The 27,847-nt window shown below is 49.9% G+C and overlaps 1 protein-coding gene across 2 annotated transcripts; it reads left to right on the top strand.

Moving 5' to 3' along the window:
- Window positions 1-1,772: 1,772 nt before the first annotated feature.
- Window positions 1,773-24,744, top strand: LOC114806360 (tetraspanin-3-like). 2 transcript variants are annotated; one of them, XM_029050000.2, is made up of 7 exons: window positions 1,773-1,914; window positions 11,986-12,177; window positions 17,321-17,395; window positions 19,504-19,602; window positions 19,792-19,944; window positions 22,704-22,787; window positions 23,829-24,744. In XM_029050000.2, the coding sequence occupies exons 1-7, from the start codon at window positions 1,849-1,851 to the stop codon at window positions 23,913-23,915; spliced, it is 756 nt and encodes a 251-aa protein (XP_028905833.1). In that variant the 5' UTR covers window positions 1,773-1,848; the 3' UTR covers window positions 23,916-24,744. The 2 variants fall into 2 exon arrangements, with proteins under 2 accessions (XP_028905833.1, XP_028905835.1); XM_029050002.2 differs by lacking the exon at window positions 23,829-24,744 and adding an exon at window positions 23,204-23,365.
- Window positions 24,745-27,847: the final 3,103 nt, after the last annotated feature.

The raw sequence follows: 27,847 nt of genomic DNA, 5'->3' as shown, positions 1-27,847 counted from the left end.
ATGAGGTAACTGAGGCACAGAGTAGTGACTTGCCCACAGTCACACAGCTGACAAGTGGCAGAGCGGAATTCAAACCCAAGACCTCTGACTCCCAAGCCCGTGCTCTTTCTACTGAGCCACGGTGCTTCGTAGGAGGGAGAACACATATTGGATCCCCACTTACGGATGAGGAGACTGAGGCACAGAGAAGTTAAGTGATTTGCCCAAGGTAACACAGGAGCCAGGATTAGAACCCAGGTCCTCTAATTCCCAGGCCCATGTTCTTTGCACTAGGCTACTCTGCTTCCCAGAGGAAGACAGGCTCTTTCTGCCTCTTAACCTCTCTTTGTTTCTGTCTCATCTGTCTCTATCTCTTTATGTGTCTCTCAAGGGGGAGACAGCACTCTCTGTCTCCATCTGTCTCTGTGTGTGCATGTGTCTCTCTCAGGGGGGAGCCAGGGTTCTCTGTATCTCCCTCAGTCTGTCCCCATCTGTCTCTGTGTATGTGCACGAGTGTGTCTGTGCACTTGTGTCTCTCTCATGGGGGACACAAGGATCTCTCTGTCTCCTTTTTTTCCATGGTATTTGTTAAGCGCTTACTCTGTGCCAGGCACTGTAAAAAGTGCTGGGGTAGATACAAGTTAATAATAATAATAATAATAATGGTATTTGTTAAGCGCTATGTGCAAAGCACTGTTCTAAGATCTGTGGGAGGGATACAAGGTGATCAGATTGTCCCTCGGCTCACAGTTAATCCCCATTTTACAGATGAGGTAACTGAGGCACAGAGCAGTTAAGTGACTTGTCCAAAGCCACACAGCTGACAAGTGGCAGAGTTGGGATTAGAACCCATGACCTCTGACTCCCAAGCCAGGACTCTTTCCACTGAGCCACATTGATCAGAGTGCCCGTCCCACTTGGGGCTCACAGTGCGAATCCCCATTTTACAGATGAGGTCACTGAGGCCCAGAGACGTGACATAATTTATTCATTCAATCGTATTTATTGAGTGCTTACTCTGTGCAGAGCACTGTGCTAAGTGCTTGGGAAGTACAATTCAGCAACAAATAGAGACAATCCCTGCCCACAATGGGCTCGCAGATCCCACAGCAGTCATTCACTCATTCGTATTTATTGATAATAATAATAATGTTGGTATTTGTTAAGTGCTTACTATGTGCCGAGCACTGTTCTAAGCGCCGGGGTAGACACAGGGGAATCAGGTTGTCCCACGTGGGGCTCACAGTCTTAATCCCCATTTTACAGATGAGGTAACTGAGGCACCGAGAAGTGAAGTGACTTTCACTGTGTGCTGAGCGCTGTACTAGGCATTTGGAACGTACAACACAGCAAATAGAGACAAGCTGGCAGAGGCGGAATTAGAACCCAGGTCCTTCGGCCTCCCAGGCCTGGGCCCCATCCACTAGGCCCCACTGGGAGTCGGAGGTCATGAGTTTGGATCCCAGCTCTGCCACTTGTCATCTGTGTGACTGTGGGCAAATCACTTAACTTCTCTGGGCCTCAGTTACCTCATTTGTAAAATGGGGATTAACTGTGAGCCTCACGTGGGATAACCTGATTACCCTGTATCTACCCCAGTGCTTAGAACAGTGCTCTGCACATAGTAAGCACGTAACAAATACCAAACTTATTCCAAGCGCTTAGTACAGTGCTCTGCACATAGTAAGCGCTCAATAAATACGATCGAATGAATGTGTCTCCGTCTTCATCCGATTTCGTGTCTCTTTGGGAGTCTCTGTGCGTGTCTGTCATGAGGGAAGGAGGGAGGGGCCTCGGAAGGCGGGCTAAAACCCCGAGCCGCCCGCTTGCCCGCAGTCCCGGTCTTTTGTCTGCCCGTCCGTCTCGGCTATGGGCTCCGTGGTCGCCGCCTCCTCCGCCAGAGTACTGCTTGGGCTCCTCAGTCTCCTCCTCTGGGTAGGTGTTGCCCCCGCGGGGGCAAGGCGAGCGAGCGGCAGCTGAGGTCAGAGCTGCGCAGGGGGAATGGCGGGGCGGGGCGGGACGGGACGGTAGTAGCAGCCTAGCGTTCCCTCCCCTCCGTCCTCTCCCTTCCCCCTAAGGTCACGGAACTCCCGGCCTGAGCGCGGCCCCCCTCCGCCTCCTTTCCCTTCGGGAGAGAAATGGGGATGGGGCGGGGAGGCTGTCCTCCGCGGGATGGAGGGTCAGGGTCAAAGCTCAGAGGTGGGAGAGGAAGGAAACGGGTTGGTCTAACTTCTTATCCAGTCCCGTCTCTCCCCCTCTCCCCTGCAGCAGATCGCACCCCAGCACCCACCCACGGGCATGTGACCCCCCTCCCTCCCTTGGCCAAAGGTCACGTCTGAGCCCATACAGGGGAAGCGGAGGGGAGACTGGAGAATTTGGGAGACGGGGTCACGTCTCAACGCCCTTTGCGTTCGTCCCCCAACTCACCGGTTCTTGGAAACATGGTTAACTGCTTTGGCGTTCCCCCTTTTCCGGGATCGTATCTCTAGGGAAAGGCTTGGGTGATGGTGGGAGCCCCGACGCGAAGAGGGGACAGGGTGAAAACATTCCAGGCCAGAGTGAATCCGACTCCCTCCCGGCCCTCCCAATCGATCAATCAGTCGTATTCACTGAGTGCTTACTGTGTTACTAGAGCGCTGTACTAAATGCTGGGGAGATTATACTACAACAGAGTTGGTAGACATGTTCCCTGCCCACAACAAGCCTATGGGCTAGATTAGACTGTAGATGGGCATTACTAGGTAGCCATTACCCCCCTGGGGCAATGTCCTCCTCTCTGCTGAGTGCTTTTCCCTGGACCCTGGGAAGCTGTAAAGATTCAGCCAAACCATTGAACTCAGGAACGAGCTCTCAGATGTGGTGTAACTGTAAAGGTTCCTCTTCCTCTCCCTCCTGTTAAGTGCTATGTCATGGGGAATGAGCAGAGGCACCAGCTGATCAAAGGCTCCTTAACACAAGGCAAATGGGAGAGGCATTGTCCTGCTGCTCCCAGACCCAATCTGCATCTGACCCAGGACAGGCCCCACTTGGCTTTCTGTTATTCCTCTGATCAGTCCTCCCCTCTCTGAGGTTTGACCAAAGCTGTCCATTCTGTGCGGCCCACTACCACCGTGTTCAATGACAGCTTGAGGCCACCTCCTCCAGGGAGCCTACCACAATCCCTTCCCAAACCAATCATGGTACAGAACCTTCTACCCAAATATTTCCCCTATCTGTAATCCCCCTGTAGACTGTAAACTCCTTGTGGGCAGGGGGATCCTGTCTACCAACTCCATTGAATTGTATTCTCCCAAGCACTTAGTAAGTGCTTAGCACAGAAGCACTCAAATACCATTGATTACCTGAGTGTCACCCCACCCTCAGTCCCAGCACTTATGTACATATCCTTATACTATGCCATGTCCCCTATCTGTAATTTATTTCAATGTCTGTCTCTCCCTCTAAGCTGTAAGCTCCTTGTGGACAGGGATCAGGGATCGTGCCTACCAATTTTCTTGTATTGAACTCTCCCAGGTACTTAGTACAGTTCTCTGCATAAAAATACATCCTTAATAAATACCATTGATGGTGTGGGAGTCTTGGTTCCCCAGTTAGATTCTGCCCCCCGGGAGTTTGCATTCTATGTTTTGAGAAGCAGAATGGTCTAGTGGGAAAAGTACAGCCCTAGGAGTCAGAGGACCTGAGTTCTAGTCCCAGGATTGTCATTTGCCTACTGTGTGACCTTGGGCCAGGCACTTAACTTTTCTGTGCCTCAGTTTTCTCATCTGTAGAGTGGGGATTCAATATCTACTTTAACTGTGAGCCCTGTGTGGGACAGGAACTCCGCCTGACTTGATTATCTTGTCTCTACTCCAGGACTTAACAGTCTTGCCAAAAAGTAAGTGCTAAACAAACACAACAATTATTGTTATCCTTCTGATATCACCTGGTACTGGTGTCTGCCTTCTATGAGTCTTGTATTTCCCCCCGACTTCAGACATCTCTACTTGGATGTCCCACTGACACGTCAAATTTATTGTATCCAAAACAGAACTCATCTTCCCACCCAACCCTAGTCCTCCCCATGACTTTCCCATCACTGTAGCAGCACCACCATCTTCTCTTTCTCACAGATCCGTAACCATGCTGTTTTTCTTGACTCATCAATCTCATTCAACCCAAATATTTAATGTCACCAAATCCTGCTGGTTCTACCTTCACAACATCACTAAAATCCATCCTTTCCTCTCTATCGTAACTGCTGTCACATTGATCCAAGCACTTATTCTTTCCCGCCTTGTCTACTGCATCAGTCTCTTTGCTGGCCTCCTGCCTCTCCCCATTCCAGTCCATATTCCACTCTGCTCCCCAGATCATTTTTCCACAAAAATGTTCAGTCCATGTTTCTCCACTCCTCAAGAAGCTCCAGTAGTTGCCTGTCCACCTCCGTGTCAAACTCCTTACTACAGGCCTTTAAAGCACTGAATCAGCTTCCTCCTCCTATTTTACCTCACTTATATTCTACTGTGGCCCAGCATGCTCACCTCACTGCTGTAACACCAATCTACCCATTGTACCTTGATTTCCTCTATCTCACTACTGACCTCTTGCCCATGCCCTGCCTCCAGCCCAGAACCCTCTCCCACTTCGTATCTGACAGACCATCACTCTCCCCTCCTTCAAAGCCCTATTAAAATCACATCTCCTCCAAGAGGCCTTCTCCAACTGAGCCCTTATTTCCCCCAATCCCTCTCCCTTCTGCAACACCCTTGCACTTGGATTTGTACCCTTCATCCACCCCAGCCTCAGCTCCTCAGCCCCTGGGTAAATATCCATAATTCATTTTAGTGTCTGTCTTTCATTCACTCAATCGTATTTATTGAGCATTTAATGTGTCTTCCCCTGTATGACTGTAAGCGCCTTGTGGGCAGGGAAAATGTCTACCACCTCTTTTGTATTCTCCCAAGTGCTCTGCACACTGTAGGTGCTCAATAAATGTGATTGCTCAAGACTGACAGACTGACTCCCACACTTCCGTTTTAACCCTAAGACTTGTTCACTGATCCTCTGCTGCAGAAAATGTGCCAGTTCATTCAGTAGTATTTATTGAGTGCTTACTATGTGCAGAGCACTGTACTAAGCGCTTGGAATGTACAATTTGGCAACAGATAGAGACAATCCCTGCCCAATGATGGGCTCACAGTCTAATCGGCTGTTCAGTCCCTCGCCCAGCCCCACGTCGCTAATGTGTCAAAGGCAGCTGAGAGGTCGAGGAGGATTAGGATAGAGTAGGACCCATTGGATTTGGCAAGAAGGAGGTCATGGGTGACCTTTGAGAGGGCAGTTTTGGTGGAGCGGAGGGAACGGAAGCCAGATCGGAGGGAGTCCAGGAGAGAGTTGAAGTTGAGGAATTCAAGGCAGCGAATGTAGATGACTTGTTCTAGGAGTTTGGAAAGGAAGGGTAGGAGAGAGAGAGAACGATAACTGGAAGGGGAAGTGGGGTCGAGAGAGGGGTTTTTTTAGGATGGGAGAGACATGGGCATGTTTGAAGGTAGAGAGGAAGAAGCCATTGGCGAGTGAGTGGTTAAAGATAGAAGTTAAGGAGGGGAGGAGGGAAGGGGCGATAGTTTTTATAAGGTGAGCGGGAATGGGGTCCGAAGCACAGGTGGAGGGGGTGGCACTTGTGAGGAGGGAGGAGATCTCCTCTGAGGATGCTGCAGGGAAGGATGGGAAAGTAGGGGAGACGGTTGAGAGTGGGGGGGATGGAGAAGGGGGAAGGGTGACTTTGGGGAACTCAGACTTGATAGTGTTAATTTTTGTAATGAAGTAGGTGGCCAGATCGTTGAGGGTGAGGGATGGGGGAGGGGGAGGACAGGGGGCCTGAGGAGAGAGTTAAAAGTCCAGAACAATTGGCGGGGGTGATGGGTATGGGTGTCAATGAGGGAAGAAAAATAGTTTTGCCTGGCAGAGGAAAGGGCTGAGTTAAGGCAGTTGCTGGGCAGTGTCACCCTGCACCCCAAGTTGGACCACGGCCTGCCTAGCCCTGAGGACCTCCAGGGTGTAGGGAGGCTGACGGCCTGGGCCCAGACCCTGACCCCCACCGAACTGCATTTGACTTTGACGTCTTTTACCAGGTGTACTACAGGGAGCAGCTGGAGCGGGACTGGTGCCAGCAGGCCCAGCGTGAGGCCCTGTGTAAACAGCAACAGGGCCAGCGGGGCTGGTCCTGGGTGCAGAGCGTAGACATGTCCATCGGCCTCGGCCTCCTTTCGATGCTCTCCTTCTTTGGCCTTATGCAGAAATAGCATGGCAGTGAGAGAGGTGGGATTGCCTGAGGTTGCTCCCCTCCCCCCACATCAATTAGCACTGTCCCCCCTCCCACAGACTCAGCAGAGTTGCCCTTTAAACCATCTCTTGTCTTCAAGAGCCACGAGGATCCCATCTCTGTCAGTCAGTCGATCGTAGTTATTGAGTGCTTACTGTGTGCAGAGTGCTGTACTTAGTGATTGGGAGAGTATAATATAACAAACACACACATTTCCTGCCCACAATGAGCTTGCAGTCTAGAGGGGGAGACAGACATTAATATAAATAAATTATGGATCTGCACCTCAGTGCTGTGGGGCTGGGAGAGGAGATGAATGAAGGGAAAAAGGGTGATTCAGAAGTGGATGGGAGAAGAGGAAAGGAAGGCTTCATCAGGGAAGGCTTCTTGGAGATGTGCCTTCAGTGAGGCTTCGAAGGAGGGGAGAGTAATTTTCTGTCGGACATGAAGAGGGAGGACGTTCCAAGCCAGAGGCAGGATGTGGGCGAGAGATCTACATCCCTATACCCCTCTCCTCCTCATCCCCCCTTCCCCCCCAACACACACACACTATCGACAAGGGCACCCAGGACAGGAATCCAGTGGGGCAGGTGCAAGCCCTCTAAAAGTTACTGTGGGCCAGAATCAACAAGGCTTTGCTGAATACCATGGCTCAGTGCAGAGACCTAGAGGTTGGTGCCCCTTCCCCTCCTTTGCCTGTAATGTTACCTTAAAATACAGAATGTATGCCAAGGTCACAGCCAGAGCAATCACTCGGGTAGTATGGGTTTTTGTTTGCAGGACAGGACATGCGCAGTCTGTAAGGGAACCTTGGGAACGTGGGCTTTTCTGAGGACTTCTTGTACAGAATCCTCATTGGAAGTGTCTGCCCCATCACTGTTCTCTTAGCATCAGGAGGTTAGCAGACCCCATGGCCTCACCCATGGGTGACCAAGATGAGAGATCTTGAGTTTACTGTGGAAAGCAGGCCTCGCCTGGAGAGTATGTGTGTTGGCGGTCAGGAGCCAGTCTGAGAGGCCCAGCCCGCCTGGCCCTATTTTTCATTCTGCAAACTGCTGAGTTGATCACTGGGAGAAGCAGAGTGGCCCAGTGAAAAGAGCATGGGGCTGGGAGTCAGAGTACCTGGGTTCTCACCCCAACTCTGCTGCCTGCCTGCCATGTGATCTTGGGCAAGTCACTTACCTTCACTGGGCCTCAGTTTCCTCATCTGTAAAATGGGGATTCAGTACTTGTTCTCCCTCCAATTTGACTGTGAGTCCCATCGGGGACAAGGGATTGTGCCCAACCTCATTATCTTGATCAACCCCAGTGCTTAATGCAGTGCTTGGCACATAGTAAGCATTTAACAAATACCATTATTATTATTACAGCATTTGGCACAGATTGCCTAAATATTATCATCATCATCATTATTACGAGTGGGAATAGCATGGTGCAAACCACTAGTACTATAATTAATTCCAGCACACAGGTTCTTGGCCCTGAAGTCTCAGGACAGAGGCTCATCTGTCGGTCCCCACCGTCTCCGTCGCTGTTGGAGACAGAGTCCTGGGTTGAGCTGATGCAAGCACGGTGAGAAACAGCATGGTGTAGTGGATAGAGCACGGGCCTGGGAGTCGGAAGGTCCTAGGTTTTAATCCCGACTCCACCACCTGTCTGTTGTGTGACCTTGGGCAAGTCACTTAACTTCTCTGTGCCTCAGTTACCTCATCTGTAAAAAATGAGATTTAAGAGTGTGAGTCCAATGTGGGACAGGGACCATGTCCAACCAGATTAATTTGTATCTACCCCTGCATTTAGAACAGTACTTGGCACATAGTACTTAGCAAGTACCATTATTATTATTGGTTTATGAATTTCCCCCACGTTCCTGATTTTTCAGCACCATTACCCACCTCCCAGTTGAAGGCCCTGCCCTCTTTTTCTTTTCCCTAGCCGGTTTCAAGAATTCACTATTAATGAAAAGAGACACTGTTCACTTTTGATGTGGGCCTCTGCCAGAACTCTCCAATCTATAAACAAGAGCAGTGAGATAGAAAAGGTTAGTTTGAAATGATGAAGGGTTACTGGGTGGAGGGTGGGTGAAGAGATGATATAGAAAAGAGTCTTTGAGGTTATACTTTTTAAAAGTGTCTAGTTGGCATCAAGGCTCTCCACCTCCTGACCCTACCTTACCCATCTGCTCTCTTCACCCACTATTCCCCAACCCTCTCTCTTTGCTCATCCCAAGATGGTCTTACAGCTGTCCCTCGCTCTCGACTCTCCCACCTCCGTCCCCTTCCTCACGCTGTTCCCCTGGTGTGGAGCTTCCTCCCCCACATCAGACCCCCCAGCTCTCCCCAGACTCAGAGCCCTCCTGAAATCCCACCATCTCCAGCAAGCTTTCCCCGATTCACTTCCCATCACCCCTAGCTCTGTCATCCCTTCAGCTAGCTCTACTACTTAAGAACTGATTTTCACTTTCATTCATTCATTGTCATATTTATTGAGCGCTTACTGTGTGCAAAGCACATTCATTCATTCAATCATATTTATTGAGCACTTACAGTGTGCAGAGCACTGTATTAAGTGCTTGGAAAGTACCAGAGAAGCAGCGTGGCTCAGTGAAAAGAGCACGGGCTTGGGAGTCAGAGGTCATAGGTTCGAATCCCGGCTTTGCCACTTGTCAGCTGTGTGACTGTGGGCAGATCACTTAACTTCTCTGTGCCTCAGTTCCCTCATCTGTAAAATGGGGATGAAGACTGTGAGCCTCACGTGGGACAACCTGATTACCGTGTATCTCCCCCAGCGCTTAGAACAGTGTTCTGCACATAGTAAGCGCTTAACAAATACCAACATTATCATTATTATTATTACAATTCAGCAATAAAGAGAGACAATCCCCGTCCTTCCCGGACTTACAGTCTAGAAGGGGGGAGACAGCCATCAAAATAAGTAAACAGGCATCAATATAAATAAATAGAATTATAGATATAGACACATCAAAACAAGTAAACAAGCATCAATATAAATAGAATTTCAGCTACGTACATATACACACACATGCTGTGGGGCAGGGAGGGGAGGTAGAGCAAAGGGAGCGAGTTGGGGCGATGGGGGGAGGGGGAGCTGAAGAAAAGGGGGACTTATTCTGAGAAGGCCTCTCGGAGGAGGTGCACCTTCATTAGGGCTTTGAAGGGGGGAGGTGTGATTGGCGGATTTGAGAAGGGAATGTATTCCAGGCCAGAGGTAGGATGTGGGCCAGGGGTCAATGGCGGGACAGGTGAGAACGAGGTACAGAGAGAAGGTTAGCACCAGAGGAGTGGAGTGTGCAGGCTGGGATGTGGAAGGAGAGAAGGGAGGTGAAGTAAGAAGGGACAAGGAGATGGAGAGCTTTGAAGCCAATAGTGAGTTTTTGTTTGATTTGAGGCTGATAGGCAGCCACTGGAGATTTTTGAGGAGGGGGGTGACATGCCCAGAACGTTTCTGTAGAAAGATAATCCGGGCAGCGGAGTGAAGTATTTGACTGAAGTGGGGAGAGACAGGAGGTTGGGAGGTCAGAAAGGAAGCTGATGCAGTAATCCAGTCGGGATAGGATGAGTGATTATACTACATGGTAGCGGTTTGGATGGAGAGGAAAGGGCGGGTCTTGGCAATGTTGTGAAGGTGAGACTGGCAGGTTTTGGTGACAGATTGGCTATCTGGGGTGAATGAGAGAGGGGAGTCAAGGATGACACCAGGATTGCAGGCTAGTGAGACGGGAAGGATGGGAAAGTCAGGGAGAGGACAGAGTTTAGGAGGGAAGATAAAGAGCTCTGTCTTGGACGTGCTGAGTTTTAGGTGGCGGGAAGATATCCAAGTAGAGATGTCCCGAAGGCAGGAGGAGATGCAAGCCTGGAGGGAGGGAGAGAGAAGAATCTGCTGGAGTGGACCAAATAAATGGTTGTGAAAATTTGAGTTGTCTCCCCCATTCGAGCGTGGCAGGAAATATGCCATAACTTTATTCTGTTCTTCCTGAGCACTTAGTACAGTGCCCTGCATCAAGTAAATGCCCAATAAATGCTGCTACTATTACTACTTCTGAATTGGCTGTGGGGTTACTGAGTATCGTTAAGGTCTGTAGCTGCTTTGTTTAAGGCAGATATCGACCATCGCTAAATGGCAGTTTCTCTTAGAAATCTTGAGTGGTTCTATTTGCCACCTCACCTTGTGGGAGTAGATGAAAAGCACTGTGGGATTTGGGCTTGCATGTTGGCGAGACTAAATCAATCACTGGTATTTATTGAGCACTTACTGTGTGCATGAACATTGTACTAAGTGCTTGGGAGAGTACAATACAAGAGAGTTCATTCCTTCAGTCGTATTTATTAAGCACTTACCGTGTGCAGAGCACTGTACTAAGCACTTGGGAAAGTACAGTAATAATAATAATAATAATGTTGGTATTTGTTAAGCGCTTACTATGTGCCGAGCACTGTTCTAAGCGCTGGGGTAGACATAGGGGAATCAGGTTGTCCCACGTGGGGCTCACAGTCTTAATCCCCATTTTACAGATGAGGGAACTGAGGCACAGAGAAGTTAAGTGACTTGCCCACAGTCACACAGCCAACAAGTGGCAGAGCTGGGATTCGAACTCATGAGCCCTGACTCCAAAGCCCATGCTCTTTCCACTGAGCCACGCTGCTTCTCCAGTACATACAGTACATAAAGAGTGGTAATTCCTGCCCCAAGCTCACAGGTGGGCCCAGTCCCTGCCCCCCAACTCAGCTTACAGTCTAGAGGGATTCCAGTTATGTCATCCTATTTCTCCCTGCCCATTGCTCCATCTTGACTGGATCCCACAGGTCCCACAGGAGGCAGCGGGGTCTTGTGGACCCAGCATGGATCTGAGTGTAGAAGATCCAGATTCTGACTCCAGCTCTGATCCTGATTCCAGATCCTGCGTGATCTTGGGCAAGTCACTTCATCTCTCTGGAGCTTCTGTTTCTTCTGTAAAATGAGGCTGCTACCTGCCTTTGCGAGACTATTGTAAGGATCAACTGAGATCACAGATATGCGAAAATGCTTTGAAACAATAAGAGCGTTTAACAAGTTTGAGGAATTATTATGGTGTCACCAGCCAGTTGAAGTGAACAACCTCTCCCCCTCTTGCTTTAGATTGGGCCAAGCATCTGGGCACTCAGCAAATATTAATTAAAGGTTTCATAAAGGCAATGGGAAGCAGCATGACCTAACAGAAAGAGCCTGGGCCTGGGAGTCAGGGGACCTGGGTTTCTAATCCTAGTTCCGTCACTTACCTGCTGTGTGATTTTGGGAAAGTCATATCACTTCTCTGGGGCTCAGTTCCTTTATCTGCAAAATGGGGATTCAATACCAGTTCTCCCTCCTACTTACTCTGTGAACCCTAAACAGGACCTGATTGTCCTGTATTCACCCCAACACTTAGTACAGAGCTGGGCATATAGTAAGCACTTATCACATATCACAGTTATCATGTCTTAAAATAATTTGGAAATTCTATGTGGACAGACATTTTGGTTTTTTGTTCTGGTTTTTTTTGGTTTTTTTCCCCTGAGAAGCCAAGAAATAGATTACCTTCTCCAGAACTCAGGGGCGTTTTATGCTAGAGTGACAGCTCCAGAGGGATCCAGAGTTGGGAGTGTTTGGAAACCAGGGTTGGTCTTTTCAGGCCCCCTGGCTCAGGGGCTTTCTCTTGATTCCAGGGAGCTGCGATTGCTATGGCCCTTGGGGGAGCCTTCGTGATCATAACCTACAAGCACTACAAGCATTTCTTTCAAGACGACTACCTGGCTCTTCCCGGCTGGTTGGCCATGGCTGCGGCCTTTCTGCTGCTTCCCGCTGGTGGCCTGGGCCTCTCTACTCCCAATAGAAGCGCTCGCTGGCGGCAAGGAACCGTGAGTATGTGGAGCCGGTAGTTGTAGCGGCAGTGGTATTTATCGAGCGTCCGCAGGGTGGGATGCACTGTACTAAGTGCTTGGGAAAGTACGACTGTTCTTGACGGATTGGGGGCGGTGCGGGGAAGGATGCTTCCTAGCGGAGAGGCAGAGACAATGTGATGCCAGTCTTACCTGGTGACTTCTCCAGTAATGACACCATCGGGCAGTTCTTTTTCCAGAAACAACCATGCTTAGCTTCTCGACATCTCTTGGCAAGAGACCCATTTGGGGAATCTCGGTTATCCTGACTGGATTACGGCTTCTGCTGCGCCGTGTTTTTTTTTCCCGACTTCAGCCCCCGCTACGGTTTTGATTGGTTGATGTGAGCCCTTTAGCTCCTGTCCTTTGCAATTGAGTGGTTTGGCTGTCTAGTGGGAAACAGCTTCTCCGCTGTATCCCGGGGGAAGCGGCAAGATCTGTGGTTACCGTAAATAGCGTCGCATCCCTCCCCTCAAATGATATTTTCCATAGTCTGAGGGAGCCTATAAGTAGATGATGTCAAGGGAGGAACAGAGTGTGTGTGTGTGTGTGTGTGTGTGTGTGTGTCTCATCTGTGTGCGTGTGTGTAAATCATCAAACATACATTGATTTTTCTAGCCCAAACCCAACAGACCCATCTGCTGTTTCACTTAGAGCAGGTCTGATTTCCTGGAAAAGCTTGAGGGCTCAAAGAAAGTGGCTGAGCGGGTGAGTGTGAATAGAGGCAACTGGAATGAAGACTTTTTCCATCCCCGTAATTTCTTTAGATTTTTCAGACAAAGCTTTTAGAAGTAGTCACCTGTTGGACTGCGTTGCTCCTTATAATTGTGGTATTTTTTAAGCGCTTACTATGTGCCAGGCATTGTATTAAGTGCTGGAGAAGATACGAGTTAATGGAGTTGGACACAGTCTCTGTCCCACAAAGGTTCGCAGTCTTAATCCCCATTTTACAGATGAGGTAACCGAGGCCCAGAGAAGTAAAGTGACTTGCCCAAGGTCATGCAGCAGCAAGTGGTAGAACCGGGATTAGAACCCAGGTCCTTTTGACTTCCAGCCCCATGTTCTATCCACTAGGCATGCTGCTTCTCCTCATTTGGTCTTGGTCCAGAGGGAACTTTAGCACAGAGTTCAGTGAAATGTCATTTTAGTGGTCCAAAAGGCTGACGTGAAAGTGAGTTGCTAACAGAATTTGCTCCATTGGCCTGGCGTTGGTTGGTGTCATCACCAGGGTGCTGGCTGAGGCTTGGAAAGAAGGCCCACTTTTGCCAGCCAGGAGACCCACTCGGAGCTTGGGCACAGCTGGAGCAGCCCCAAAGGCATCTAGTCTTGCTGTCAGACAGAGGTCACCCAAACAGATACTGATAAATCACAGCAGCTCAGTACTTCTACACCACACGACTTATTAGCAGTTCCGGTGAAAAATTTGGTGAGGGAAGAGATTGAAATTTTGAAACGAGCTAAAATGAAGATCTTTTGGGGCTTTGTATTTTTTATTTTGGTTTTTTTTAAAGCTGGGGATTGCATTTATCTGCAGTATCCATGATTTCCGAGTTTCTCCCTTCCCCAACCTGTGACACTTATACTAACTTCTCCTACCCCTCTCTACCGTTGCCTCAGACACAGAAATATCTATCAATCGATAGCATTTATTGAACGACCTACTGTGTGCAATCAATGGAATTTGAGTGCTTGCTTTATGCAGAACATTGCAATAAGCACTTGGGAAAGTATGATACAGCAGTGTTGGTAGACATTATCAGGTGGGGAGACAGACATTAAAATGGATTTTGGATAAGGCAGCTAGAGTAAAAGAATATTTACATAAGTGCTGTGGGGCTGGGGTGAATGGCAAAGTGCTTAAGGGGTACTCAATCAAGTGCATAGAGGGGAGGGCGGAAAGGGGAAATAAAGGGCTTAGTGTGGGAAGGCCTCTTGTAGAGATGGGATTTTAGAAGAGTTTTGAAGGTGGGGAGAGTGGTGGACTGTTGGATATGAAGGGGCTGGGAGTTCTGGGCCCAAGGAAGACCGTAGACAAGAGGTCGGCAGTGAGGAAAGATGAGATTGAGGTACGGTGAGTAGGCTGTCACAGAAGCGGCGTGTGCAGGTTGGGTTGAAGTAGAGATCGAGGCAAGGCGATTGAGTGCTTAAAGCCAAAGGAAATGAGTTTCTGTTTGATGTGGAATAATAATAATGTCATTTGTTAAGCGCTTACTATGTGCCAGGCACTGTTCTAAGTGCTGAGGCAGATATAATTAAATCAGGTTGGACATAGTCCCTGTTCCACATTGGGCTTGCAGTCTTAATCCCCATTTTACAGATGAGGTAACTGAGGCACAGGGAAGTTAAGTGTCTCCCCCAAGGTCTCACAGCAGTTAAGCGATGGAGCTGGGATTAGATCCCATGACCTTCTAACTCCCAGGACCGTGCTCTATCCACTACACCATGCTGCTTTCCTAAGTGGATGTGGAAGTGGATGGGCAACCACTGGAGGTTTTTGAGAAGTGGGGAGATATGGGCTGAATAGTTTATCAGAAAAATGATCCAGGGAGCAGAGTGAGAGTCTGGAGTGGGGAGAGACAGGAGGAGGGGTGGTCAGGGAAGAGGCTGATGCAATAGCCAAGGCAGGATAGGATGAGTGCTAGGATCTGCATGGTAGCAGTTTGCACAGAGAGGAAAGAGTGGATTTTAGCAATGTTGTGAAGGTAGAACCAACAGGATTTGGTGAAAAATTGAATGTGGGGGCTGAATAAGATAGGTGAGTTGAGGATGATGCCAAGGTTCTGTGTTCTATCCACTATGCCATGCTGCTTCTCATTCTCCCTGGAGAATGAGTTCTCCAGGGGAGTGGGTGTAGATGGAGAATAAAAAAGGACCCATGGCTGTGTAAGCCTTGAAGTGCCCACACAGATGGTAAAAGGGAAATGAGGAGCCTGCAAAAGAGACTGAGCAGCCAGAGAGGAGAAACAGAAAAGGATAGTGTTGTTAAAACTAAGGTTAGATCATGTTTCCAGGAGCAGGAGGTGGTCTACGTGTTTATTATTTTTATTATGGTATTTGTGAAGTGCTTACTATGTGCCATGGACTGCTCTACAACAGAAAAGTTGAGGAGGATTAGGAAGGAGAGGAGGCCGTTTGTTTTGGCAAGAAGGAGGTCATTGGTGACCTTAGGGCAGTTTTTGTGGAGTGAAGGGTGGGGAAGCACTGAATTAAGTGCTTGGGAGGATACAACAGAGTTAGAAATGATTCCTGCCTTCTAGAAGCTTGCTATCTAGTAGGGGAAACCCGAAAATAAGAGGTAATGGGGAGCAACCTAGTTTAAAGATATTTATATAAAAGTGCTGTACAGGGGGAGTACCTTTCCTCTCCATCCAAACTGCTACCATGTTAATCTAATCACTTGTCCTATCCCACCTTGATTACTGTATCAGCCTCCTTGTTTTACCCCCCAGCCTCCTATCTCTCCGTGGCTCAGTGGAAAGAGCATGGGCTTTGGAGTCAGAGGTCATGGGTTCGAATCCTGGCTCTGCCACTTGTCAGCTATGTGACTTTGGGCAAGTCATTTCACTTCTCGGTGCCTCAGTTACCTCATCTGTAAAATGGGGATTAAGACTGTGAGCCCCACGTGGGACAACCTGATTCCCCTGTGTCTACCCCAGCGCTTAGAACAGTGCTCGGCACATAGTAAGCGCTTAACAAATACCAACATTATCATTATTATTATTATCCAGTCCATACTTCACTCTGCTGCCCGTATCATTTTTCTACAGAAACGTTCTGGCCATGGTTCCCCTCTCCTCAGGAATCTCCAGTGGTTGCCCATCCACTTTCACATCAGATAGAAACTCCTCACCATTGGTTTTAAAGCACTCGATCACCTTGCCCCCTCCTGCCTCACTTTGCTGCTCTCCTACTACAGCCCAACCCACACACTTCACTCCACTAATGCTAACCTTCTCACTGTGCCTTGATCTCATCTATCTCACCGCCGACCTCTTGCCCATGTCCTGCCTCTGGCCTGAAACGCCCTCCCTCCTCATAACTGACAGACACTCTCCCCCACATTCAAAGCCTTATTGATGGCACATCTCCTCCAAGAGGACTCCCCTAATAAGCCCTCCTTCCTCTTCTCCCACTCCCTTCTGTATCACCCTGAGTCGCTCCATTTATTCATCCACCCCCTCCCAGCCCCACAGCACTTATGAATAGATCTGTAATTTATTCATATTAATGTCTGACTCCCCCTCTAGATGGTAAGCTTGTTGTGGGCAGGGAATATGTTATATTGTTCTCTCCCAAGCACTTAATACAGTGCTCTGAACACAGTAAGCACTCAATAAATATGAGTGACTGTTTGGGGGCTGTCGGTTCAAGTGCTTAGGTGAACCCATAGTGGCCAATATAGGGTGGGGAGATGAGTCGGGGGGGTAACAGAGTATCAGGTTATGTACAGAAGTGCACTGGGGGTTGTGAGAACTTAATTATGTGGGTGGGTGACTTAGAGAGACTCAAGGGGAAGTTGGGGGACTATAGGTGAGGAGAAATACTTATGCACATCCCTTCCTCAGTGCAAAGGCTAATCTGCAACCCAGAACAGGGAAGGCATGAACAGCAGCTGTGGGGATTGGGGGGTGGGGGGTTTGACACTCCGGGGTCACTGTCGCACATCTCAGTATGATCATGGACTCTCCTTGCAGTGGCGCTAGAGAAGTTGGCAGCTTCCAGGAAAGTTGCAAGTCCAAGGAATTGGCATTAAGATGGGCAATAGCCAGATGAAACCCAGACCCTTAGACTATCATCTAAGTATGGACTTTGCTAGGCAGGGTTTCTTCCCCCGGTTATAAGTTAGGTACTTGGGATGGGGTATGGTCCCCTTAGACTGTATGATCCCTCTAGACTGTCAGCTCCTTGTGGGCAGGGAAAATGTCTACCCACTCTACTGTATTTTCCCAAGCATTAGTACGGTGCTCTTCCCACAGTAAGTGCTTAATAAATACCATTGATTGATTAATTTGGTCAAGCTTGATTGCCTGAGGGCTTTAGATTGGGTTGAGGGAGTGGGAATGGAAGGCAGACAGAAGCTACTGACAGCATCTGACCTCATCCCGCTATTCCTTTTTTCTAGTTCATGTATGCCACTGTGGTGCTGATCTGTTTGGAAGCCTCGTCGGCCATCTTGGCCCAGGCCTATTCCCTTAAGGTGAGTGTGATTAGGAGAAGTTCCCTTCTGGTGGGTTTTGCCAGCCCCTTCTATTTCTACCCAGCAGCAGCAGGTAAATCCCAGAGACCTGGCCCCCAGCAAGAAGCTGGGAAGGTGGCGGGGGGGGGGGGGGGGGGGGGGGGGCGTGCCTTGCCCATCCCCTGGGTGAGGTCAGGAGCGCCTCCAGGCCCAGGTGGTTGAGGTAGAGCCTGAAGAGAAAGGATTGAAATGCTTGAATGGTTGCCCTGGGGACATGGGCAGCACTAATAATAATAATTGTGGTATTTGTTAACCGCTTAATATGTACCAGGCACTGTACTAAGTGCTGGGGTGGATACAAGCAAATTGTGTTGGACACAACCCCTGTCCCACATGGGGCTCACAGTCTTCATCCCTAAGTAACTAAGGCACAGAAAAGTCAAGTGACTTGCCCTAGGTCACACAGCAGAGAAGTGGCAGAGCCGGGATTAGAACACATGACTTTCTGACTTCCAGGCCCTAGCACATGCAGGGCTGAGGGTCAGGCTGCCACATTTGGCAGGGGACTAAGCTTCTAGGTTGTGGCATCTCCCCCTCTCCTGCCCCCTATGCATTTCAAGGAGTTGGGGAGCAGTGGTGAGGGTTACATCAGAAAGCAGGGATTGGGATGCCCAAATTCTGGAGATGAGGAGGTGGGGTCAGTGGTCACTCAGTCAATCAACCAGTTTTTATTGAGTGCCTACTGGAGGGTGTAGAGCACTGCAGTAAGTGCTTGGGATACTCTACAATATCTGTCACCATCCCCCACCCTTTCGGTCCCTGGTGGGAGTTGATCTGGCCCCAGGAGGTGGGATTGGGGCTAGGCCAACATTCCAGCTGTTCAGCTTCCCTTTTGGGGGAGTGACTGTTGGAGTGGAGGCTGTTGGTAGGTTTCACTTTTCACCACTGAAGCTAAAACTGTTCCTATAAACTGAAGCTGTGCCTTCAAGGAAAGGAGAACTCGATGATTTTTTTCTATTTTTATTTTGTATGGTATTTGTTAAGCATTTACTGGGTATCAAGCACCACTCTAAGCACTGAGGTAGGTACAAGTTTATCAGATTGGACACTGTCCCTGTCCCACATGGGGCTCCTGGTCTAAATCAGAGAGAGGAGGATTTAATCCCCATTTTACAGAGAAGGTAACTGAGGCACAGAGAAGCGAAGTGACTTGACCAAGGTCACGCGGTGGATAAGTGGCAGAGCTGGGATTATAACCCAGATCCTGATCCCCAGGCCTGAGATCTTTCCACCAGGCCATGCTGCTTCTCATGATGAGAACCCCAGTCAGGCCTGACTTATTAGATGCCTGCTGTGTGCACAGTAGAGTACTGAGTGATTTGAAAGGAGACAGGAGAGTTAGCAGACACATCTCGTTCTCGAGGAACTTCCAGTCTAGCAAGGAGGCAAACATGAAAATAAGGTACAGAAGAGGAGGAAGAAGGAAAGGGGCATAGAGGATGCGAGTCCCATACTGTAAGCTCCTTTCTTTTATGGTATTTGTTAAGCACTGTTCTAAGCGCTGGGGTAAATTCAAGTTAATCAGGTCAGACACAGTCCCTGACCCACATGGGGCTCACAGTCTAAATAGAAGGGAGAACTGGCATTCATCCCTATTTTATTAATAATAATAATAGTAATAATTGTGGCATTTGTTAAGTGCTTACTATGTGCCAGGCACTGTACTAAGCGCTGGGGTGGATCCAGTTGGACACAGTCCCTGTCCCACATGGGGATCACAGTCTTAATCCCTATTTTACAGATGAGGAAACTGAGGCACAGGGAAGTCACAAAGGGAGCTGGGGAGGGCTTGTCCAAGGTCACACACAACAGGCAAGTGGCAGAGCCGGGTTTAGAATACAGATCTTCTGACTCCCAGGCCCGGGCTCTTTCCATTAGACCACGCTGCCTCCCTTGGTCACAGGTAGGCAGCGATCATGTCTACCAACTCTGCTATAGTGTATTCTCCTGAGTATTTAGTACAGAGCCCTGTACACAATAAGCACTCATTCAATGCCATTGAGTGACTGAGTTGGGTGAAAAAAGGGTGTGAGTTTGAATGTGTGAATGTTCCTTTTTCTTCCTGCCAGAGAGGCTTGGAGTTAAAGGCCATGGATCAGCTTTTCCATTGGTACATCAGGAATTCTTCCAACCCCCACAGTAGCCCTGTGGATGAACTCCAAGAACAGGTGAGCCCCCAGCCCCCACCCCGCTCTCCTCAGGCCACTGCCTTCTCGTTCCCCCCAAGAAAAGCGTGGCCACTTTCCCTATCTCCGCTTGTCTGTGTATGTCCAGCTCATGCCTGCTTAGACTTTTCCCAAATCGCTGTTGGATGAGCAGGATTTGAGCTCTTCTGACGTTCCTCTCTCCTGTCTTAGCTGGAGTGCTGTGGGCTCCACAATTACACAGACTGGGTCATCGATCTCAGCCCAAGCCAGGCTAGCCACCTCTGGCTCCCTGAAAGCTGTTGCAAGAAGAGCTCTGCCAATTGCACAGGAGACCCGGCTCGGCCAGACCTGCTGTACCAGGAGGTGATTGATGACTTAACGGAAGCCCCCAGGGGCGAACTTTTTTTTTAAATGGTATTTAAGCACTTACTATGTTCCAGGCACTGTACTAAGCACTCAGGTAGATAAAAAATAAAGTTGGATACAGTCCCTGTTCCGCATGGGGTTTACAGTCTTAATCCGCATTTTGTAGATGAGGGAACTAAGGCCCAGAGAAGTGACTTGCCCAAGATCACCCAGCAGACAAGTGTAGGAGCCACGTCCACCTCTGCAGAGGTTTTGCTCATCTCTGCTAGAGATTCCAGCATCTAGGCTAGCTGGAGCCCAAGAGGTGGGACTGCTGGCCACCCTTGGGAGGGTGCCAGCTCTGTAGTTTCCCTGGGGCGGGGAGGAGGGGGAGAGGAGGAGGCTTTCCCAAGCTGCCTCACTGAATAGCTGAGGGTGGTGTGAAAATTAAGGCAATCTGCCTGGACCTCTGGCAGTCATGCTATGGAGAGGAGATTGGACTCTCTTCTGCCACTCCCCAAAGAAATGAGGGGATGGTCAAGGAGAAGAAATCCACATTGGTGTAGTGGGGCAGGGTGAAGCAGACAGGGACCTAGTATTGTTAACCCCCTGCAAATGAGTTGCTTAAATGCAATGAGACCTAGGACAGATGGTGTGTCTTCCTTGTCTTAAGCCTTGCCCCTGGGCCAGTAGAAAGAAAGAGGGAGCCTGGCTCCTCCCAATCAATCATATTTGTTGAGTGCTTGCATGATAGATGAGATTGAAGTACAGTGAGTAGGTTGAGCAAAGTGAAGATGATAGGTTGTAGTAGGAAAGGTGGAATGGATCAATCCTTGGTCTTTTTTGAGTGCTTACAGTGTGCAGACCACTATACTAAGAGCTTGGAAGAGAACAATTCAACAGAATTGGTAGATGTGTTCCCTGCCCCCAAGGAGCTTATGGCCTAGACGGGGAGACAGACATTAAAATAAATTACAGATATGTACTTAAGTGCTGGGGGTAGGGGGAAAGGGTGAGGTGACTCTCAGGTGCTTAAAGGATACAGATCCAATGTGCGTAGGTGATGCGGAGGGAGAGGGCGAAGAGGAGATGAGAGCCGCAGCTTGGATTGTTGGTCTTTTAGCTCAGCCCCATCCCTCAGTCCATGTAGCATGGGTCCCTCGTGGCAGTGACTGCACCCGCACATCTGGGCCTCTCGCCAAACTGGACTGGGGGGGGGGTGCCATCTAGAAGCGGGAATTGGGCCGAGATGATGCTTTGGACTCTGGCAGTCCAGCTTGTTCCGTTTCCCTAGTGTCAGGGAAAACCCCACTGTAGGGTGAGGAGCGGGAGGTAACGGCAATGAAATTCTGCTCACTGTTGATGTTGTCGCGCTTGGGGGATTGTTTTAGTCACTGGATGTTCCCGACGCTCAGCCCCTGTGTATTTACACAGCCCAGAATGCCAGGCCCTGCCTGGCACCATCCTGGTGCCCGGTCTGCTCGGTAATATGTAGAAAACAAGTTCTTGCTCCCAAACACTAACACACTTCACCACTAAAAAAGGAGGATGGACCCAAGATGAGCCTACTTCACATTTTGACACGGGGGCCAACCAGGGGAGAGGAGGAAAGGGAAAGAGGGACGGAGAGGGAAGAAAGGAAGAGAGTACTTGCCCTCTGCTGCCATGTCACCACCTCTGTCTCACTTCCATAGCTGCTCTCACCAGCCAAAGTGGCAGCAGCGCCAGCTCAGGGTGTACCAGCAGAGCCACAGCTGACGTTATTTGGGCAAGGGTGGCAGCAGCGGCAGATGGAGGCTCTAGGCTGAAAAGGGACATGAGGACTGTGCGGGCTGATCCCGTAGGTTTCGCCGAGCCCTGACGCCTGCCTCATCCAAAGCACGTCCCCCAGGCTTACCTGGGCGGGTTGGGGCGAGGAGGGCGCCTCTGGCTTGACCCTGGAACCCAGTGAGGAGGAGAGAGACCCCACCTGCATTCCAGGCGGCAGTCAGCCAACAAGGAGTATCAAGTGTAATCTCCCCCAATTAGACTGTAAGCCCGTCAAAGGGCAGGGACTGTCTCTATCCAAGCGCTTAGTACACTGCTCTGCACAGAGTAAGTGCTCAATAAATACTATTGAATGAATGAAAGTGGAGCTGACATCTTGGCGCCCCTCTCTGCCTGGCCCTAAAAGCTGTGGGGATGAAGCTAATGGCTGTGTTTCTTCAGTCCCAATTCCCTGGCGCCAGTGCCCCCTTACCACCTGGATGAAACCACGCAGATCTTCAACATGCAAAAAGGGAAGAAAGGTGACTGCAAGTCATGGGCAGAGCCAAGCCCTGACTGCATGAAAAGCAGCAGCCCAGGGAGACTGACAGCAGCAGCTGTCCTGCTGTTTCAAGCCGGGGGTCTGCTCAAATGGCTGTTTCTGGGGTTTGCTGTCGCTTGTGCTTTAAATGGAGGGGGATGGGTCTCCGTCTGTTGGTTTCACATCAAATCAGGGACTGGTATCCTCCAGCTTTTGCTGGAAGAATGAGGCTGTTGGCATTGCCCCTGAGCAGTTCTAGCTGGTTTACTGGCTTCTGTGGGAAAGGCCAGATGCCATATTGAGGTTGAACAGCTATCTGAGGTGGTAGAGAGATAAATAATGGAGGTGTCATTAGCACTGTCCTCCAGAACTGGAGAAAAGGAGGAACCTAGGGTCTGATGATGGGACCTGGAGGGAAAAGGCCCCGGGCTGATCTTGAAAAGATAGAGGAACCTGAGTTCACAAATGAACTTGTTCATCTTCTCGTTAGGGCTGTCGGACCAAGCTGGAGCAGCGACTGGAGTTTACCCTCAGCTTTGTGTTCTGGTGCTGCATGGTAGTGGGTTGCCTGCAGGTGAGTCCTGTACAAGATGTTCCCAGGGGCGGGGATAGCAACAGGCCTGAAGGAGGCTCCTTAAAGGAAAAGGAAGGGCGTGGGGCACAGAAGGGGAGGCCTAGGGTTTAGAAAACCCAGTACCAAGTTGCTGCTGGTGTTTCTGTTTCTGTGGCTAGTGAGTGGATTGGGGAAGGAAGTGTCAGGTTGGGGGAAGGGAGGGAATATATGTATGTGTGTGTGTGTGTGTGTGTGTGTGCGTGCACGCGCACATATCTGCATGCACCGAGAGCACCAGCTTCAGCTCCCTTGGTAATAATAATAATGATAGTATTTAAGTGCTTACTATCTGCAAAGCACTGTTCTAAGCACTGGGGGGATACAAGGTGATCAGGTTGTCCCACGTGGGGCTCATGGTCTTAATCCCCATTTTACAGATGAGGTAACTGAGGCACAGAGAAGTTGTGACTTGCCCAGAACCACACAGCTGACAAGTGGCGGAGCCGGGATTCGAACCCATGACCTCTGACTCCAAAGCCTGTACTCTTTTCACTGAGCCACGGGCTGATAGTAAAGACTATCCTGGTTTGCTGCTTCTACTTGGCTGCTTCAAATGTCCTGGTGATCATGCATGTGACAGGGTAAAAGGAGCCCTTAAACACCCTTCTAAGATGACAGTAATGGTGGGATCTTCTGCTTTATTTGGTGGGGGGGTGCACAGAGAGGGCAGGGAGACTCTGTGGATCTGCCTGGTTCATTCCCACACTGCCCATGGCAGGACCTAATGGTACTTGATAGCCAACTCTTTTTCCCCCTGCCTTGTTCATGGGTCTCCTTCCCTCCCTTCAGACACTGTCCTCATCTTCCTCTTCACTGCGTGCGTGTGTGTGTGTGTGTATTTATGTATGTACAGCCATCGCTGGGCCACAGTGTTGTAACCCTTGGCCAAGACACACTTTTCAGAGCACAAACCAGACTGGGTTAGACAGTCTACCACCCAGTAATTCCTTTTTTCTTTTCTTCCTTTCATGCTTAGGTAATGCCTCTGTCTTTGTTTCCTAGCTCCTTGCTGCCATTGCCAATGGGATTCTCATGAAGCAGCAGCCGCTTCCAGACTACCATATCCTGGAGTCAGCCAAGTTTTCCTAGCTTTCTGTCCTAGCATCTGGAGAAACAGGGACGGACCGCCCACCCCCATACACACACACTGTTGCTAGCATGTGATTGGGGACGAGCAATGGAAGGGACCTCTTTGGTGGGGCTTGCATCTAATCCAGAACCATGGGTCTTGCATGGAGGTGCCAGAGGATGGGTTGCCAGTTCTGGTCCTTGGAAAGGATGTCTGTCACCAGAACCGGCCCCCAGGCAGCATCAATGGACCTGGGGCCTGGCAGGCCTAAGAATGGGGCTGGATCCGGGATGAAGGGAAGGAGACTTTGACACATGGCAGGCAGGCTGTTAAGGAAGTTTGTGCTTTCACAGAAGTAGTCTTTGGGGTGGGGAAAAAACCTCTCCCTTACTCTGACTGCTGTTGAGTGCCCACAACCTGAAACTCATGAAATTTGTTTTTTAAAGAGCAGACTTTCCCACCTCCTGCTTTTCTGCAGTCTCCCAGCGAGAAGTGCTTAACACATACTCTCATTGCACTGAAACTCAATAATAATGTTTATATTTAGCATGTCTAATCCTCCTCGGTTTGAAGTAGGATGGTGGCAGCAGCCCCATCCAGGCTGCATATTAGAACATAGGCTTCCTCTGGATTTGGGTCTCCCTAAATGGCCACTGCTGCTTCTCGTGGCCTCACTCTTCCAGTTCCTACCTTTCTTTACTCCTCCTGTGGGACCAAGGTTTGTGGTTGAGGCTGAAGAAGGTGACTGGAACTTCCCTTTTCAGGTCCCAGTGTCCCACACTGAGAAATGGTTGGCCTGACATCTGGGAGCAGACACTGCCCGATAGAAATAAAAGCAAATCGTGTTTAGTTCTGGGTGTGTGGGGTTTTTTTTTCTTTTTCTCTTTCCAGGGCTGCCCGATCTGCCCAGCTCCTGGCAGAGAGTGTGACCCTGACCAGACCTAAGGTAGACCTTGGCTCCTGTACTAGAAGCCTCCACCAGCAGCCTAAACATCAAAAGAAGGGATTGGTCTCTCATGCTCTCTGGGAACACCTGGTCCGGCCCATGTCCACCAGAAAAGGGTATGGCCTGATCCCCAGCTGCAGCTGAGCTCCTGCCTACTTAGGGAGTCAGAGAATTCCTGAGAAGGCTTTCCTGAGAGGGAAGGGCAGGTGCAGAGCTGAGAGAGGCCACAGTAAATCAATCACTCAATCAGTGGTATCCAATGAATGCTTACTGTGTGCAGAGCACTGGACTAAGTGCTTGGGCGAGTACACAGCAACAGAGTTGGTAGACACATTCCCTGCCCATAAGGAGCTTACGGTCTAGGGGTGGGGAGACAGACATAAAAGTAAATTGAATACATTTTAAAAAAGTGCTGAGGGGCTGATGGTGGGGTGAATATCAAGCGCTTTAAGGGAACAGATCCACAATATGCCCTGATTGGGTGCGGGGAGGGTACTGCTCAGGGAGATGGGTTCTGGATGCACCCTATTCTGGAGAGATCTTTTCCTCATTGGAGCAGTGGCGGTGTGGGGGTGGCTCTGCAGTCTGACAATTGCTGGAAACAGGCCTTCCAAGTCTGGCCAGGAGTAGAAGTGACTCTATGGTGATGCTGCACTGCCCCCTGGAACAATCACCGTTAACTAAATAGACCCTGCTCTGATGAGCCAGTCTATCTTGTCGGATAGAGGATACCAATCAAATATCTATCTCATTGCTGCTTTCTTGATTTTTGCAAGGCAGTGGAAGATACTCCCCTCAGGCCCTGAGTGCTTAGTAAATACCACAATACATACTCTCATATTATGCATTATTAAGCCATCCTGAATATTCTACACAGAAGTGGTTCATGAAACGAGTGAGGAGCCAGTGGTGTCTGCTGCCGGTGAGGTTTCAGATATTCTGCTCTGTGATCACAGACTGCCATCGTGCAATGGTGTGCCAGCTCTAGGCCTAACTGACGACCAGGTGACAGTGTGTGGTTGGCTCGGCGTAGCGCTCGGTAAATGTGATTGAATGAATGAAACCATTGCCACTACAAACACTCGTGGAGTAGGGCACACCTTTTCCCTCTAACCACTGGTGTCTGAGCAGTGCTCATCTGAAATGCCAGGGAGCCCAAAAAGGGGCAAGACTATTTTCATGGCCTCAGGGATCAAGAGAGCCTCTCTGTGAGCCTCATACCAGTGGGTGCCATCTCACCAGCATCACTGTAGTCTTCAAAAGAAAATAACGTGGCCTAGTGGATAGAACATGGGCCTGAGAGTCAGAGAACCAGAGAACCTGACTCTGCCACTGATCTGCTATGTGATCTTGGGCAAGTCACTTGACTTCTCTGTGCCTGTTACCTCATCTGTAAAATTGGGGATTAAGACTGTGAGTCCCATGAGGGACATGGACTGTGTCCAACCTGATTAGCTTGTATCTACCCCAGGGCTTTGTACGGTGGCTGGCACGGAGTTAAATGCTTAACAAATACCATTAAAAACAACAAAAAAAGACCAACCTATTAAGCAGGAGGGATGCTGGGATGCTTGCCCCCATCTCAAACTCCACAGCCCACCAAAAGGGCCCAGTCCCTAGGTGGTAATAGTAATTATAACAGTAAGTGTGGTATGGTGTTTTCTATGTGCCGAACAGGGGAGTAGACACAGGATAATCAATGGTATTCGAGGGCTTACTAAGGGCTGAACACCGTACTGAGCGCTCATGAGAGTATAGTACAATAGTAGACAGAGCTTACAGTCGAGGGGGGAGCCAGACAAAACAAATTTGTACTTTGCTGTAGGGCTGAGAGTGGGGTGACTATCACGTGCTCAAAGGCTGCAGATCTGCCTGCACAGGGGACACAGAAGGGGAATGGAGTAGGGAAAAGGAGGGCTTAGTTGAGAAAGGCCTCGTGGGAGAGATGTGATTTTAATAAAGCTTTGAAGGTGAGAGTGGTCTGGTGTATACGGAGGGGAAGGGAGTTCCAGGTCAAAGGGAGGATGTGGGCAAGGGGTTGGTGAGATGGATGAGATTAAGGCACAGTTAGCAAGCTGGCACTAGAGGAGCAAAGTGTGCAAGCTGGGCTGAGGTAGGAGATCAGTGAGGTAAAATAAGTTGGGGCAAGTTGATCGAGTACTTCAAAGCTGTGGGTAAGTAGTTTCTGTTTGTTGCAGAAGTGGATGGGCAACCACTGGAGGTTCTTGAGGAGTGGGGAAAACATGGACTGAACTTTTTCTCCACAAAAAATGATCTGGGCAGCAAAGTGAAGTATGGACCGGAGTGGAGGGAGAGAGGACGCAGGAAGGTCAGCAAGGAGGCTGATGCAGGAGTCAAGGTGGGATAGAAGGGTCTGGATCGGCTTGGTAGTAATTTGGATGGACAATCAGGTCGGCCCCTGTCCCACACAGGGCTCGTAGCCTAAGGGAAAGGGAGGCTAGGAATTGAATCCCCATTTTACAGATGTGGAAACCGAGGCCCAGAAAAGCTAAGTGACTAGTCCAAGGTTTCGGGGCCGCCAAGGGGGAGAACTGGGACGAGAACTCAGGTTTGCCGGACTCCCAAACCGGGGTTCTTTCCACCGGGCCACGCGGCTTCTCCAGGTCTCCTTGGACTTCTGTCTTTCTCCCCCTAACCTTTTCCGAATCTTCCTGATCCTCGGCCTGACGCCGGGAAGGCGGGGACCAGGCTCCCGGAGCCCCTCGGCCACTTACCGGCCGCCGCCTCAGTCTCTCCCCTCTCCTCCCCCAGCCAGGCCAGGCCGCTTTCGCTGCTCTCCGCCCCATTTCTTGGCCTGTGCGTCTCGGCCGCGCGGCCCAGGGCCCGTCCCCCATCCGCTTGACTGCGTCGACCCTAGCGCTTAGCATAAGGCTCGGTCCCAACGCAACGTCTGCGAGGCAACCCTCGCCCTCCTCGTCATTATTATTCGTGGCCCACGCCTCCCGAGCGGGGCCGGTCCCCGACTTCCACGAGCCTGCTGAAGGC

This window comes from Ornithorhynchus anatinus, chromosome X1, assembly GCF_004115215.2.
Source record: "Ornithorhynchus anatinus isolate Pmale09 chromosome X1, mOrnAna1.pri.v4, whole genome shotgun sequence".
Lineage (NCBI taxonomy): Eukaryota > Metazoa > Chordata > Mammalia > Monotremata > Ornithorhynchidae > Ornithorhynchus > Ornithorhynchus anatinus.
The sequence above is the reverse complement of the archived record's forward strand: the minus strand, read 5'-3'. Positions and strand labels throughout refer to the sequence as shown.